The following is a 15,923-nucleotide window of genomic DNA, read 5'->3' on the forward strand; positions in this document are numbered from 1 at the left end:
TCTTTAAAAAATTATTCATTGTTCAAATTGGTTTTCTAAAGATGTTTTAATTAAATTCGTTTTTCAAAAATTTTAAGTTAATCACATTAATTCTTGTTATTTTTATTGCTTATGGTTTCAAAATTTGCTAATACGGCATATTAAATAATATCATATTGATCACAAGACACACTTAGCAATTCTAATTGTTGTCAAGTTGATAAATTTATCCAATTAAATCAAATCAGTCCCAAATTAGAGAGATTTTGAGGAATTAAAATCTTTTAATTTTGTGTTAATTTCATCTAATTTTATAAATTTGTCATGTTAGCCATTAATTAGGATTAAAAAACTAATGTGATTAATTTAAAATTTTTGAAATACAAATTTGATTAAAAATTTTGTTCGAAAATTAATTTAAAGAATAAATATCTTTTATTCTTAAAGTGATTGATAAAAAAATAAAAAATAAAACATACATATTTATATTATTAAATTATCGTTATAATATATTACTATTCGCCTTAATTTTGTGCGTAAGTCATGAATAACTATTATTCTAGTACAAATCACTTTTAATGCTAGTTAAAATACAATTTTTTTATGAAATTAAAAAAATATTTATTATATAAGATTATATGATTTATCAATATAAAGTTATAAAGTGATAAAGGATAAAAAGTAGAAAAATAACTATTAATAAATACATTTGATAAATTAAAAAATAATATCCAACCAAAAATTGACTGCTGAAGCATCGAAAAAGTTTAGACAACAAATTTTTTGTCACTTCTTCTATGTGGTATGAAAAAAAAAATTATGATATGATTTTTGTCAAGAAGCCAATAAAGAATAGATAAACCTGACAAAATGAAACATGTTTCGAGGCAGTCCAACTTTTATATGCTCTGCTAATCATCCTGTACCACCATAGTAAAATTGCCAATTGAATAAAAGAAATATTGTTGATAATCAAAGTATCCTAAAATGGCATTTTAAGTGAGTATTACATTTTTCTTTTTCTTTCTCCTTAGTCTATACCAACTACTTCTAAGCAACGCCCTATTTGTAGAACAATATCCATGTCCCCGCATATATATCACACCCATCCGATATGCATGTGCCTCTTAACCTTTATTCCATCCATTATTATATTGTTGGAATCATAATTTTCCTCTTTTTAAATATTTGCTACTTCAACTTTTTTTAATTATTAATATACTATAATTTTAATATTTTACATACAATGAAAGTAGGAGATACTACGATGAAGTTGTCAATTTCATCTTTTTGTAAAGATGTTTTTTATTTTATGGTTGTTATTGATTTAAAAGCGTATTGTTAAAAGTGTTGTTTAAAGAGAAAGTGTTACCTTTAATCGTTAACTTGGCTTTGATACCAATTTTTCAAATTCGACTTTTCTTTTAATTCTTCTTTTGAAATTTCTACTAACTCTTCATATTTTGATTCGAATAAGTTTATAATTTGTCTTGGTGGTGCCCTATTCAAAGGATTTTGATAAAAATAATTTGCAACTTCATAATCTAAAGTATTGACTATTTCTACAATTTCTCTTGTATTTGTTATATGATTATTTATTACTAGTCCTAACCAAGTTGGGTTGGTCTAGTGGTTAGCTCACTAGTCCGCTTAAGCAAGTGTCGGGGGTTCGAATCCCGCCTTGTGCATGCAGCAACCCATTGGCCAGCGGCAAACCCTTAAATGGAGCTCAGTACCGCGACGGATTAGTCCTTGACCTGTCGGGTTGGGGGATACCGTGGGAAACCAAAAAAAAAAAAAATTTATTACTAGTCCTTGATGTATATTTATAATTCTAATTTCATATTTATAATTTTTTAATTCTGTTCTAATTTCTATCATAATTATAATATTCTTTTTTACATGAATTATTATATGTAAAATCTTTTATCTGTTTGTCTTTTTCTTTTATATAATTTCTTAAATCCTCAAAGACTTCTTTTATTTCTACACTTTCTCTTACTTCTAAATATCTTCCTAATTTTTCAATTTCATTTTCCATCTTTTCTTTCAACAGCTTTAATTCCTTTAAATCGTAATATGATTTTTCAGACATTTATAAATTTCCTAAATTTAGTTCCAACTTGTTTATATTTATTCTTATTTCTATCTTTTTTATTATAAGATCATCAATTTTGACCTGAAGATTATTTAATTCTTTTTTATACTCCTTTATTTTATTTTTTAATTTTTTCGTTCTTATCCTTTTTATTTTATTTTCTGGTTTCTTAGTCTTTTTATGCTTCATAAATTAGGTAATCTTATTCTAAAAATAGTTTTGTTTAGCATTATTTATTTTAGAATTTCTGCAAATTCTATCATCGATTCGTGACTATTTTCTAGAGATTCTATTAATTTTTCTAGCTCTTCAACTTCTTTTTTCAGCTTGTTATAGATTATTTTTAGAGCCTTAAATGCTCTTTGATTTATTTCAGAAAACTGCAAATAATTCAAACGATTCTCTCTTTCAAAGAGCTCTTGTTTCTTATCTTGATAAGTTACATATATTTCTTCCTTATTTATTGTCATAATTTAATATTTAGAGTTTTATTTAATTTTTCAACCTTTTTTGTTAGTTCTTTTATTTCAGAGTCTTCTTCTTTAATTTTTAATTTAGATAAACTTAAGGGACTATTGATTTTAGATTCTCTTATTTGAAAATTTGATGAAACCGATCTTTTTGATGGTTCTTTTAATAATAGAACTGGATTTTCAATAGCTTTATATTTTGGTATTTCTGTTTTTACGATTTTTTGAAATAATTCATCAACATAAATTCTTTCTCTATTTTTAAATATTATACTATGATGGCTATTTGTTAAAGCATAATTTATTGCATATGTAATTGAAAATGGTTCATCATCTTGTTCCATTAAACTTTTTCTATGGAATTTATAAGCTAAACTTATAGATCTACCAAGATTTTCAGTTGATAAAGGTATAGCATTTCCAAGATGGGCATTAAATTTAACATTTACATTTGCCAAATTTCTATGAACAATCCCAATTATTTGATCTATTGAGTCATCAGTAATTCTTTTGTCACAGATTGCTAAACTTATTGGTGAATTAATTCCTTTCATATATGTAGATTTGATTAAAATTTGTATGGTACTAATATGGATCCATCCAATTTTAGATCTTTTCAGTTGATTCTTAATTTTCTCAATTTGTTTACTTAATTCTTCATCATTTATCAAAACTATTTCAAGTTCTCCATTAGCAGATTTTATTTTTACAGGGGCTTCAAGTTGAATTTTTCCATAATATATTATATTTTTTCTACTAAAAACTTCTTTTAACAGATTTTGTTTATTAAAATTTTCATTTGATTTGAGATTTAGTTCTGTTTTTAGAATAGCCTGTTTTTCATTATCTAATAAAGCAGTTAATCTATAATAATCAGATTCTTCCGTTAATTCTAAGCTTTCTAAATAATTCATAACTAAGAGATTAGAACAAAGACGTACCTTTTCTGGAGAAAAACTTCCTTTATTTAGTATATTTTATATAAGGTGTTTTTATCTCCAGAGGAGAGATTGTAAATATTAACTCCAGAGGGGAGTTTAAAATTATTTTTTCCTAAGAAAATTCTTTTGTCAGACTACAGAATCGCCTTGGCAGCTTCCTCCTTGCTCTCCTAGCATATGAGTACTCTTAGCCTTCTGCTTTCTGTTTTCTGATGCTTTTACATTTGCCTAAGCACTCTATTTATAATGGTTGGGTTTGATGGACAATTCCCATCCTTACCCTTCTTATGACGTCATTGCTTATGTCATTGTTTTTGCACCAGCTACATTGTTGGTGCTCTATGACCTAAGCGCTTACGTCATTATACAATAATGTTGAGGGATGCTTCAGATGCACTGTCCTCTTCTTTTATCATATGGGTGGATGTACTGTCCTCTTCTTTTATCATGTGGGTGGATGTGCTGTCCTCTTCTTTTATCATGTGGGTGGATTTTATTTCATTATTGCTTTCTTCAGATATTTCTGAGACACATAGCTGGCACTTGTGGTCTTCTCTGTCTTTTATCAAATAGCAGAGATTCCTTTTTATCCCTTCAGGGAGCTTTTCTAAGAGCCCGAATAAATTGTAGAATGCAGATTCAAATTCTACCAAGAGTCTCATCTCTCTTTCTTCAATTTCATTTCTTTTACTGGACACAAGCAGAGTATTTCTGCTTTTATAATTAATTCTTGTGTGAGATTCCCTTGTTATTTTTTGAGTTCTTTCAAAGACCCTTGCTAATGTGCTGGCTAGTATTCCTTCATGACTGTAGATTGGTAAATATTGAATTTGATCAATTGGTTGAAAGTTTCGTGGGAAGACAGACATAAATACTACTTGGTGTGCTGGAACTAAGCATTCTTCTTCTTCATTAAAAATAGGTTGACTATTTGTAAATTTTAGGGATATATCCCTTGGATTTACATTGTCAATCATATTTTTAAATCTCTTTACTGCATCAACAAATCCTGCAGGAAACTCACTAATAATTTTTAAATCATTAAAAATTAAAATTGTATCAATTAATCCATACTGAAAAAATTGATAAGTGTTAGATGGGGAAGCTTCTGGAAAAATAACCAGCTTTGTTAGCTGTTCTTTGGCAATAGGATAGTATCCCAAACTTGCCCTTTTTTCTTCAGTCCAATTCAGGACTATATTAAGGGTTTCTCTGAGATTTGATCTACAGACCCTTTTCTTTTCCTTGATTTCAGCCCTTGTAGGAATGCTTCTTATTATTCATGTTCTCTGGGTTTGAATTGGAGCTTTATCTGCTCTTTTTAGGGTTTGTTCTGGATGAAGAGCTTCATATTCCCTGAAGGATTCCTTTGCCTCTGCCAGTGTTAAAAATCCTCCTTTGTGAATTATCTTTGATTGATGTGTGAATGGTGCTGCTTTTTCCCAGGCATCATATACTCCTTTCATGGGGCCATTATAAATTACATAATATTTTTTATCTTGTGTGGATTTTTTAATAATTTCAGCAATTGTTTTATTTTCTGAAATTTTTTCTTCACCTGATTTGTCCACCATGCTTAGCTGGCTGAACTCTGATGGTTTTGCTTGTTGTGTTGATTTTATTGTTTTAATGGCCTTCTTGAGGGATTGGATCTGTGTCCTTATTTGCTGACAATGCTTGCATTCTTCAAGTTCTTGCTGATATTTTTGTATTTCTTGATTTAATGCGTTGTAAACGAACTCCATTCTCTTGTTAATGTATCTGCAATAACATTTTTGTTACCCTTAATATATTCAATTTTTATTGGATATTGTAACAAAAATAATTGCCATCTTGCCAGTCGCCCATGATTATAATCAACTTTTAAATTGTATCGAATGAAACCTGTTAGGTAACTAGAATCTGTCCTTAATGTAAATTCTTTGGGTAGTAAATCAATTTTCTATTTCTTAAGAGATTTAATTGCTGCTAGAGTTTTCTTTTCATGAGTAGTATATCTATGCTCTGTTGGTGTAAAAATCCCTGAAATATACCTGCAAAGTAATTCCTTTGGAGAATATTTAGAATCTAGTGATTCTTTTTCTTGTTCCCAACTTTTTATAGCTTTCTTAGCTTTTAGACATCCTGACCAGGTTATGTCTGAAGCATCTGTTTCTACTATTAAGTAGTCATTTTCTTCTGGAATATAAAGTTCCGGAAGCTTTTCACATAATTCTTTGACTCTTTGAATTTGCATACTATCTTTTTCTTCCCATTTCTATTCTTTTTTAGTACTTATTTTTGGAAATAAGTTTTTAGTGTATTCTGTTATATTCTTTAAAAATCCTTGATCAGAAATATAATTTATATATCCTAAAAATCTTTGTAATTATTTTCTATCTTCTATTTTATTAGGAAATAAATTTACCTTCTCTAAAATATTTGGTTGAAGTTTTAGCTTTCCTTGAGTGGATAAAATTAACCCAAGAAACTCTATTTCTTGTCTTGCTATTTTTGCTTTCTTTTTGCTAAGAACTAATCTTTTTTCTTTACATCTTTCTAAAACTATTAGTAATTTTTGATGATGATCTTCTTTATTCTGTTTTGTAAAAATTAATATATCATCAATGTAAACTAAGATAAATTCATTCAACTCTTTTATATTTTCTTCCATAAATCTTTGATAGATACCTGGGACTTGTTTTAATCCGAATGGTAAAACATTCCATTCATAGAGCAATACACTTGTTGATTCTTTTGTTGGGCAAGTAAAAGCAGTTAATTTCTTTGTTTCTTCGTCTAAACGAAGTTGCCAATATCCTGATTTTGCATCAAGAGATGAAAACCAAGTTGCTCCTTTGATTTTTTCTAAAATAGAATCTTTTCTTGGAAGTTTATGAGCATCACCAACAGTTGCTTCATTCATTTTCTTATAATTAATTACCATTCTTCGTTTTCCCCTTTTAATTTCATTATTGTTTTCGACATAAAAGGCTGGAGTCGCACGAGGACTTTTGCTTAATCTTATAATTCCTTTTTCTAAAAGATCTTTATATTCTAATGAGAACTTTTCTCTATCTCTTGCGGAATAAGGAATTTTATTTGGAACATTTATTTCTTTTGTAGGATCTTTTAATTTAATGCTTACTAATTCTTTATTTGTATTTTTAATATCTAAAGGATTTTCAGCGCAAATTTCATCCAAAAGTTCTTCTACTTTTATTTCAAGATTATTTTTTGGGATATTTATCTGAAAATATATATTTAAATAACATGTTTCTAATATAGAAAATATTTTAAATTTTAAAATCTTATCTATGGTAGTAGTTGGTATCTTTATACGTTTTGATTTTTGATTTATTGAAGAATCGTGTGGAGCTTTTAAAACTATATATGTTAATTCTTGAATGAATGGATGATATAGCTTTAAGAAGTTATTTCCTATGATAAAATCCATCCCAGAATCTAACATATATATGGATGGAACAATGAATCTATAATTTTGAATAAATATTTCAACTATTTCTGCTTTTTGGTCAATTTTATGTATTGATTTGTCAGCTATTCTAACTCTTAATGGTTTCTTTAATTTTTTCCAATCAAGTTTTATATTTGTACTAGCAAAGCATTGTGTTGCTCCAGAATCTATGAAAGCATTTATAAACTTTTTTGTTATTTTTATAGTAATAAAAGTGGCATTATTACTCAGTCTCTGAGTCTGTTTCTGAGACATATTCAAAAATATAGTCTAAATTATCATCTGATTCTTCTAATGGTTCCATGAAACAAGACTTAGCAATTTCTAATTGTTTGGTAAGATCTTTTTTATCCTTCTTTTTTGGACATTCATTTGCATAGTATCCTTCTTCCTGGCAATACCAACATTTACAATTTTTTTTTTGGGCAATAGTTATTTTTTTATTTTTTGTTTTTATTGCTATTTCTTTTTCTAAAATACCTCTTTTTTCTCCAATTTGGATAGTATTTTTTTTCTAAATTGATATTTTCTTTTTCTTTGAAAATTTTTATTAAGACCATATTTTTGAGGTATTTCTTCATGATCCTGACAGCAAATTCTAATTATGTTTTCAAATCTTTTTTGAGTTCCTTCTTGCTTACAACGTTCTTTTATTTCCTCTCTTATTGCAGAGGTTGCTCCGCCAAAATTATTTTCAATTGTTCCTCTATTTATTTCTCTTATAAATCTTCCCATTATAAATTCATTAGCAGGGTATAGAAGTTTTGTTATATACATATTAAGATAATGGTTTTTATCTTCTTCTTTTAGTTTATAATAATGTATTCTATATTCACATATATAAGATTTCACGTTACATAAATCATGTATTTGAATATTAGCTAAATGATTTTTTGCTTCTTGATATTCTTTATTATAGACTTCTTGTCTATGATCTATAATATTTTATCATAAACTATTATTTTTGTTGCTAATTCATCTATTATTTGGTTTTCTATTGATGTCATAAAATCTCTTACAGTTCCTTTAGTATGAAACCCTATATAATTCCAGATATCTCCTCCAGATAATTCACTAAGTTTTGGATTAATAAAGGCTTCTAATAAGAAGGAGTTCAACCAGTTCTCGAAAATTTCTTTTTCATTCTTTTTACAGTCTAAATCGAGCATTCTTTCTTCTTCCGTTTCCTGAATTTTAGGAACGTACTTTGATGGTATTTTTGTATATTTTAAATTTTTATTTATAAATCCCTTTTTAAAAGCATAATTTTCAAAACCTGTTTCCCATTTAAATTGAGATTGATTATCCTTAGATGTTTCGGCTTCATTTTTCACTTATATTGGAATTGCTGGTTCTTCATCACTTGAATAGTCTAGGATATGTTTTTCATTTTCTATATTTTCAGAATTTACTAATTCTTCTTCTATTTGAAATTCTTGTTCCATAATGTTATTTTCTTGAGCCATTTTTAATTGTTTAAAAAGCATTGTAACTTCTTCTAATTTTTCTTCGATATTCATAATTTCAATGGTGGTTTTACTTTTAGTTTCGTTATGTTGACTATATTTTGAATGTTTTCTTCTTTGGGATTCTCTTTTTCCTTATTTCTTTGAAATTTTATGAATACTAAAATTTCTTCAAGCATATCTACTATAGAATTTAATTGTGGGTTAAAAGTGTGATAGAGATGTGGGAAATCATTTCCATGGTAGCATTTTTTAGAAATTCCATGTGAAGTATAAGTTTTTTCAGGTTTTTGAAGTCCTTCAATAAAACTTATAGTAAAATAAAGATTTTGAGAAAAATCATTTTGGATTGATTTTAAGAATTCGGTGTCATTACAATTAACATTAGTTAGAACTTAGAATCATTAGTTTTTGATCTATTAATTTTGATAAATTAATTATTTCTTCTCTTAAATCTTCTAATTTACTTTTTTCCATTAGGTGACACTTTTTATGCTATGGTTTTAAGTGTTATGTAGTTAAAAGTGTGACTTTAGAATGTATGGCTTAGGTTTTGCCACGTAGGCGTCTTTAGATAAAGTTGTTTTTAGGATCTTTATTTAAGTGGTGCCTATGAAAGAAATATACTATTTATGCGTGACAGGATACACTACTAGTTAAATATAATAGGAATGAGGTGGCAAAAAATTAATTATATTCCCTAACTTTTTCTCTGTGTTTCAATGGGTCAATTCCATGCGTGCGCGTCGCTGCCATTTTCTTCAAAACTCCATTTTGTGCGTTCCTTCTATTTTTGCGTGTTTTCTTTCTGTCTTCTAAGCCATTCCTACCCTATGAAACCTGAAATTACTTAACACACAGATCACGGCATCAAATGGTAATAAAGAATAATTAAAATAAAATTTTTTAAGGCATAGGAAACATGTTTTCACATATATCATAGAATAAGGAAGGAATTATAAAACCATGCAAATCTTATGAATAAGTGGGTGAAGAATTGATAAAAACACTCAATTGAGCACAAGATAAATCATAAAATAGTGGTTTATCACTCCTCATGGGTGATCAATATGTGGCTAGGAGTTATATAAGTATGTGGTCGTTTGGTTGTTTGCTCATGTTGTTGTTTTGTTTTGTTTTTTATTTTATTAACCATTTTACCGACTAACAAGCTTTGGTGCGTTGTTTCAGTATCAATGGCTGGCGAGCAGGTTAAACTTGATGCTTTATTCAACACATTTCTGTTTGGGGGTAGCGATGATGACTCTGCCACCCGTACTAACGAGGTGCCTCCCCCTTCTGTTGTCGAGGCTGACGCCCAATCTCAGCCTACACAAGGAGAGGTGGCTGGGACCAGCTCTGGTCTGAGTCCCCGACTAGAGGTTGAGACGGAGGGTGGAGGACCTGAGGTTATCGTCGTCGAGAATCCGAGGAAGAGGAAACCATCCTCCAGCCCTGAGAGGGTCCTCACAGTGATGGAGAAGAACTTTGATGCAAGTAGCTTCATTGATTTCCATCTCCTACCTGGCACAGAGGACTTCTTCCTTGGCGGGGATCTTGCCTCTCAAGCTAAGTGGGTGTACCGCACCTTGCTCTGGGCAGCTACTATAGCGAGGAAGGCGGAGCCCGTCTTGGCGGGAGCTCGGAATATGGAAAACAAGCTTCAATCATGTGTCAGCGTCAATGAGAAGTACAAACTTGAGGTGAAATCACTGCAGGCTCAGTTGGCTGCTTCCGAAGAGAAGGTTAAGACCTCCGACGAGATGGTTGTGTGGCTCACTGAGCGAGAGCTTACTCTGGAAAGCCAACTTAATGCTGCTCAAGGTCAGGTGAAGAAACTCGAAAAAGAGCGTGATGAGGCCCTCTCGTCGGTGATCGCTGCCAAGACTGAGGCTGTTGAGCTAAAGAAAAAGTATAAAGAGACCGTGAAGCAAGGTAAGAATGCCATCCTGGTGACCGAGGAAGCGATCAAGGCTCAAGTGAAGCTGTTAGCTCACGATTTTGATAACTCGGCTGTCAGCATTTTTAAAACCATTAAGGATGGCAAGATCGTCAATATCCCGAATAAGTGATGTAACCTCACTTGTTGTATTTTGTTTGGATTTTTGTAATTTGTGTAGATCTTTGAACACTTGAGTAGTTTTAGCGAACTTGTTTTACCGTTTTGTCGGTAGATAACAAATTGCTTGTTTACCATTTTAAGGATTTGCTGGCTGTGTTTGCTTACCATTTTATTGGTAATTAACTATTTGCTTGCACTTGTTTATCGTTTCGTTGGTAATTAACAAAGCCAGATTGTGGCTTTTTTGTTTGAGTGCTTGGAACTTGGCCTTATTTAACAGCCATTTGTTGTAGCGCTTACAACTTCAGTGGTTCCCGGGGTGATCAATCCCAGGATGCCGTGTCGTTATGGAATTGGTTACCTTTACTTGGTAAAGTAATTTGAATAATTTGAATAATATTGAAATATGAAATGAAAAAAGGAGATAACTAGCGTAGCCTAAACACGATTATATCATGATGAAATGCAAATAAACATGAAATGAAACAACTAATGGGAGGTAATGCAACATGAAACGAAACGGGGCTTACTAAAACGGCACATCGCCTGCCCTCGGGTGTACTTCGGCCTTTAGGAGTAGAACCTTCTTAGTTTTCTCGCGTTCCATGTTCTGGGAACCTCCTTGCCATCCAGTCGTTCCAGCTTATAGGCCCCGGTGCCGACCACTTCCTTTATCATGTATGAGCCTTCCCAATTTCCCGCCAACTTTCTTTCCCCAGGTGTCGGGAGACCCACGTCATTGCGTCGCAAGACTAGGTTGTTTGGCTCAAACTCTCTTTTTAATACTCTGGCATTGTAACGCAAGGCCATCCTTTGTTTCAACGTAGTCTCTGATAAGTGGGCCATTTTCCTAGTTTCATCTACCAAGTCCTTCTCCACGGCTTCGTTGACTCCTCCCAAGAGTAGTCGTGGACTCGGTTCCCCAATCTCTACTAGTATTATTGCGTCCACCCTGTAAGTGAGCCGGAAGGACGTCTCCCCAGTAGATGACTGCTGCATTGTGTGATAGGACCAGAGGACCGATGCTAGCTCGTCTATCCAGGCTCCCTTCTTCTAGTCAAGTCGCTTTTTGAGGCCTTGTAAGATGACCTTGTTGGCTGCCTCGACTTGGCCTGGGGGTGCTCAACGGACGAGAACTTCTGCTTTATGCCTAAGCCGACAAGAAATTCTCCGAATTTTTTGTCAGCAAACTGTGTCCCGTTGTCCAAGATGATGACCTCTGGGATTCCAAACCTGGCTATTACTTGTCTCCACATGAACTTTCGGCAATTTTCCGAGAATATGCAGGCCAATGGCTCGGCTTCCACCCACTTGGTATAGTAGTCAATGGCGACAATGAGGTACTTGACCTGCCCAGGTCTGACCGAGAAAAGCCCTAACAGGTCAACTCCCCATTGAGAGAATGGTCGAGAGGCCATCAGTAGGCTCAGTTCAGCCGCCGGTGCTTTATGAAAGTTGGCATTCTCCTGGCATCTTCTGCATCTCTTCACGAACTCTTTGGAATCTGCCATCATTGAGGGCCAGTAGTAACCGGCCCTGACGAGTTTTCGAGCCAAGGCTTTCCCTCCGATGTGGTGGCCGCAACACCCCTCGTGGACTTCGCTTAACACGTAGTCCGTTTGGTCGGGGCGTAGGCACTACAATAAAGGTTGGTTGAGCCTTTTCTTAAACAGATGGCCTTGTATTATTGTATACTTAGCCGCTTCCCTTCTCAGTGCCTTCGCCATCTTTTCATCACTAGGGAGTTTACCATTTTCCAGGAAGTCGCTGATCGGGTCCATCCATGAGGGGGAGTCATCCGCCCGGGTTATATGCAATGTTACTGTGGGCTCTTTCGTCAAACCTTGAATGAGAGATCGGTTACCCATTCCTGGCTTTGTGCTCACCAGTTTTGATAGGAGATCAGCCCATGTGTTTCTCTCCCTTGGAACGTGCTGTACCGTGACCTCGTCAAACTTATCACTTACCTTTTTGACCTTCTCCAAGTATTTTTGAAGCAGCGAGTCCCTAGCTTAATACATTTTGTTAATCTGCAATGTGATGACCTGAGAGTCACTGCATACTTTTGCTCTAGTGGCCCCGACCTTCCTTGCCAAGAGTAGGCAGCCAAGGAAGGCCTCATACTTCACCTGGTTTTTGGACACCGGGAACTCAAATTTGATTGTTTGCTCGTACACGACTCCGGTTGGGCTCTCCAGAATTATACCCACTTCTCCGAACGTTTGGTTGGAGGCTCCATCCACATGGAGCTTCCACCGAGTGTTTGGTGTCCCAGAGGGGTTTCCCGTCACTTCGACTAGAAAGTCGGCCATTGCTTGGGCCTTGATTGCATGTCCAGGATCCTACTGTAGATCATACTGAGACAGTTCGATTGCCCAGGTCATCATCTTGCACGCTAGGTCGGGTTTTTTATAGTACCTGGCGGATCGCCTGGTCCGTCCTGACGATTATTTGGTGCCCTTGGAAGTATTGTCATAGCCTGCGGAAGGAGGTCAGGAGCGCATACACCAGCTTCTCCAGCTTACTGTATCTCAACTCTGCTCCTTGTAGTGCCTTGCTCACAAAGTAGACCGGCTGCTGGATCTTCCCTTCTTCCCGTACCAGGACAATTTCCAGAGCCTCCTCGATTACTGCTAAGTACAAGTATAGTGCCTCTCCATTTCTGGGTTTGCTGACAGGTGGTGCTGAGATTATGTTTTTGAAGTGATTGAAGACTTCCTCGCACGCTGGGGTCAATTCGAACACTATCCCTTTTTTATTAAGTTGAAGAACGGCAAAGCCCTGGTGGCCGATGCACCGAGGAAATGGGATAGTGCCGTGAGCCTTCCCGTTAGTCTCTGTACGTCCTTTACGCATCCCGGGCTCTTCATCTGCAAAATTGCTTCACATTTCTCCAGGTTGGCTTCCACTTCTCTCTGGGTTATCATGAAGCCTAAGAACTTCCTGGCTTCCATGGCGAATACGCATTTAAGAGGGTTGAGCCTCATCCTGTGTCACCGAAGAGAAGCGAACACGGTTTCCAAATCGCTAATGAGTGCTTCGGCCTGGGTGGTCTTCACCAAAATGTCATCTACGTATACTTCCACCATTTCGCCGATAAGATCACTAAACACCTTATTCATCAGCCTTTGATAAGTAGCTCCCGTGTTTTTCAGTCCAAACGGCATCACCCTATAGCAGTACGTACCCCCGGCATTATGAACGCCGTTTTTTCCTCGTCTGGTCGGTGCATCATTATCTGGTTGTAGCCAGAGTATGCGTCCATGAAACTCAGAAACCGATACCCCGCGGCCGCGTCCACTAAGGCATCAATGTTGAGGAGGGGGAAGGAATCCGTGGGGCAGACTTTATTGAGATCGGAATAATCCACACACATTCTGCATTTCCCATTGGCTTTTTTGATGAGGACTACGTTCCCCAGCCAAGTCGAGTAGTCCAATTCTTGGATGAACCCCGCTTCCAGTAGACTGGCCGTTTGCCTGGCGACCTCGTCAGCTTTTTCCTGGGATATTTTTCTCCTCCTTTGTGCCACTTGTTTAGCTTCTGCCTTCACAACTAGGTGGTGAGACATGAATTGGGGGTCAATCCCCAGCATGTCGGCTGGTGTCCAGGTGAACAGGTCGCCATTTGCCCGGATCATCTCGACCACTTGTTCTTTCAAGTCATGAGGGAGGTTTTTGTTCACGAAGGTGAACTTTTCTTCCAAATCGCCAACCCTGAACTTCTTGAGGTCCCCTTCAGGTTCTGGCATGGGCTTGTCGTCGACCTTGGCGTCTAGATCGGCTAGGAAGACCCTGGATGCCTCTTTGGATTTCTTTCTTAGGGAGAAACTGGCGTTGTCGCATGCGACTGCCGTTTCCAAATCTCCCCTGATGGATCCAACTAACCCATCATCAGCAACAAACTTCATCATCAATAGCTTTGTACAAATCACTGCTCCGAACTCATTGATAGTTTTTCTTCCCAAGATGAGGTTGTAGCCATGGAGTCTCTTAGGACCACGAACTCCGCCTTTACTGACCTCTTCCCTCGTCCACCTCCTATGGATATTGGCAAGGAGACTATCCCATAAGGTTTGATAAAGTTATCACCTAACCCAACAACACCGTGTTAGTGGGTCTTTAGGTCGGTGTCACGGAGGCCCAAAGCATCAAACACGTTACGGAACATGATGTTCGAATCAGCTCCAGTGTCTACCAGAATTTGCTTTACTAGGCCAGTTCCCACCCTGGCTGTGATCACCATGGGAGGGTTCTCCGGCAAGTCGTCAAACCATTGGTCATCAGGTCCGAATGATATTGACGGTACCCTCCTGGAGGGAGGCACGGAACTAGATGATGACACAGCCAAAACTTTGGCGTCTTTCCTACATGCCAAAACTTTGTCTCTACCGACTACAATGTTTACAATAGTGAGGTCACGCTCATTGTCCTCCTCGGGTTCCTGTCTCTGCCTCACAGCGCGGCTCCTGTCGTCGCCGGATCGGTCACGATCCCGCCTCCTGGGCTCCCTTATGAGGTGGGAAAATTCTGCCAGCTTACCTTCCCGGATTGCCTACTCCAGAGCATCTTTCAAATCAAAACAATCTTGGGACTTGTGATCAAAGCTCTTGTGGTAGTCGTAGTAGAGGTTTTTGTTCCCTCCAGTCCTATCCTTAAGTTGTCGGGGCTTCGACAGGATGCCTTTGTCGGCAATCTATTGGTAGACTTCGATGATCGGGGCTATCAGGGGAGTGTAGTTAGTAAACTTCCCCACCCGGGGATCGGCTTGAAGGCTTTAGCTGGTGCCCCGTCTTTGGACTGCTTTTTCGGCCTTTCCCCGCTACCGGGATGACGAGAATGGTTATAGGGGCTGTCACTTGTTGGCTGCCATGACTTGGCTAACTTCCTCATCGTTGATATACTCCCTAGCCACATTTTGAATTTCTTGCATCGTCCACACGGGCTTTGTGGTAAGGTGCTTTCTGAAATCTTCGTTCAGTAACCCATTTGTCAAACATAAACTGGCCACCGAGTCGGTTAGGCCGTCAATCTCCAAGCATTCATCATTGAACCTATCCAGATATTTCTTGGTCGGTTCCTGATGCGGTTTTTACAACCCACACTACTAACCGGCAAGTGCACCAGGTCGTACCAAGTAATACCTTACGTGAGTAAGGGTCGATCCCACGAGAATTGATGGATTAAGCAACAATAGTGTTTGATAGGCTTAGTTAGACAAACAGAAAATAATGTTTGTGCAATAATAAAGATATTAAACAATATAAAGAATATTGAAGGAAGGTAAGTAAATAAATTGGGAAGAAAATATGGAAGAAAACAATTAAGATTTTAGAGTTATCTATTTTTTGGATTGACTTTTCTTACTAACTATTCTAATTATGCAAGATTTAATTTATGGCAAACTGTATGTGACTAGACCCTAATTCTTAGACCTTTCTAGTCTCCTCT

The 15,923-nt window shown here is 35.7% G+C and overlaps 2 protein-coding genes across 2 annotated transcripts; both read right to left on the reverse strand.

Moving 5' to 3' along the window:
* Positions 1-11,043: 11,043 nt before the first annotated feature.
* LOC140174530 (uncharacterized) lies at positions 11,044-11,472 on the reverse strand. Its single transcript, XM_072199819.1, has one exon. The coding sequence runs from the start codon at positions 11,470-11,472 to the stop codon at positions 11,044-11,046; it is 429 nt and encodes a 142-aa protein (XP_072055920.1).
* Positions 11,473-12,945: 1,473 nt separating this feature from the next.
* On the reverse strand, positions 12,946-13,329 carry LOC140174531 (uncharacterized). Its single transcript, XM_072199820.1, has one exon. It carries the CDS (start codon positions 13,327-13,329, stop codon positions 12,946-12,948), a length of 384 nt encoding a protein of 127 aa, XP_072055921.1.
* Between the last annotated feature and the right edge of the window lie 2,594 nt (positions 13,330-15,923).

Source organism: Arachis hypogaea, chromosome 7 (assembly GCF_003086295.3).
Source record: "Arachis hypogaea cultivar Tifrunner chromosome 7, arahy.Tifrunner.gnm2.J5K5, whole genome shotgun sequence".
Classification (NCBI taxonomy): domain Eukaryota; kingdom Viridiplantae; phylum Streptophyta; class Magnoliopsida; order Fabales; family Fabaceae; genus Arachis; species Arachis hypogaea.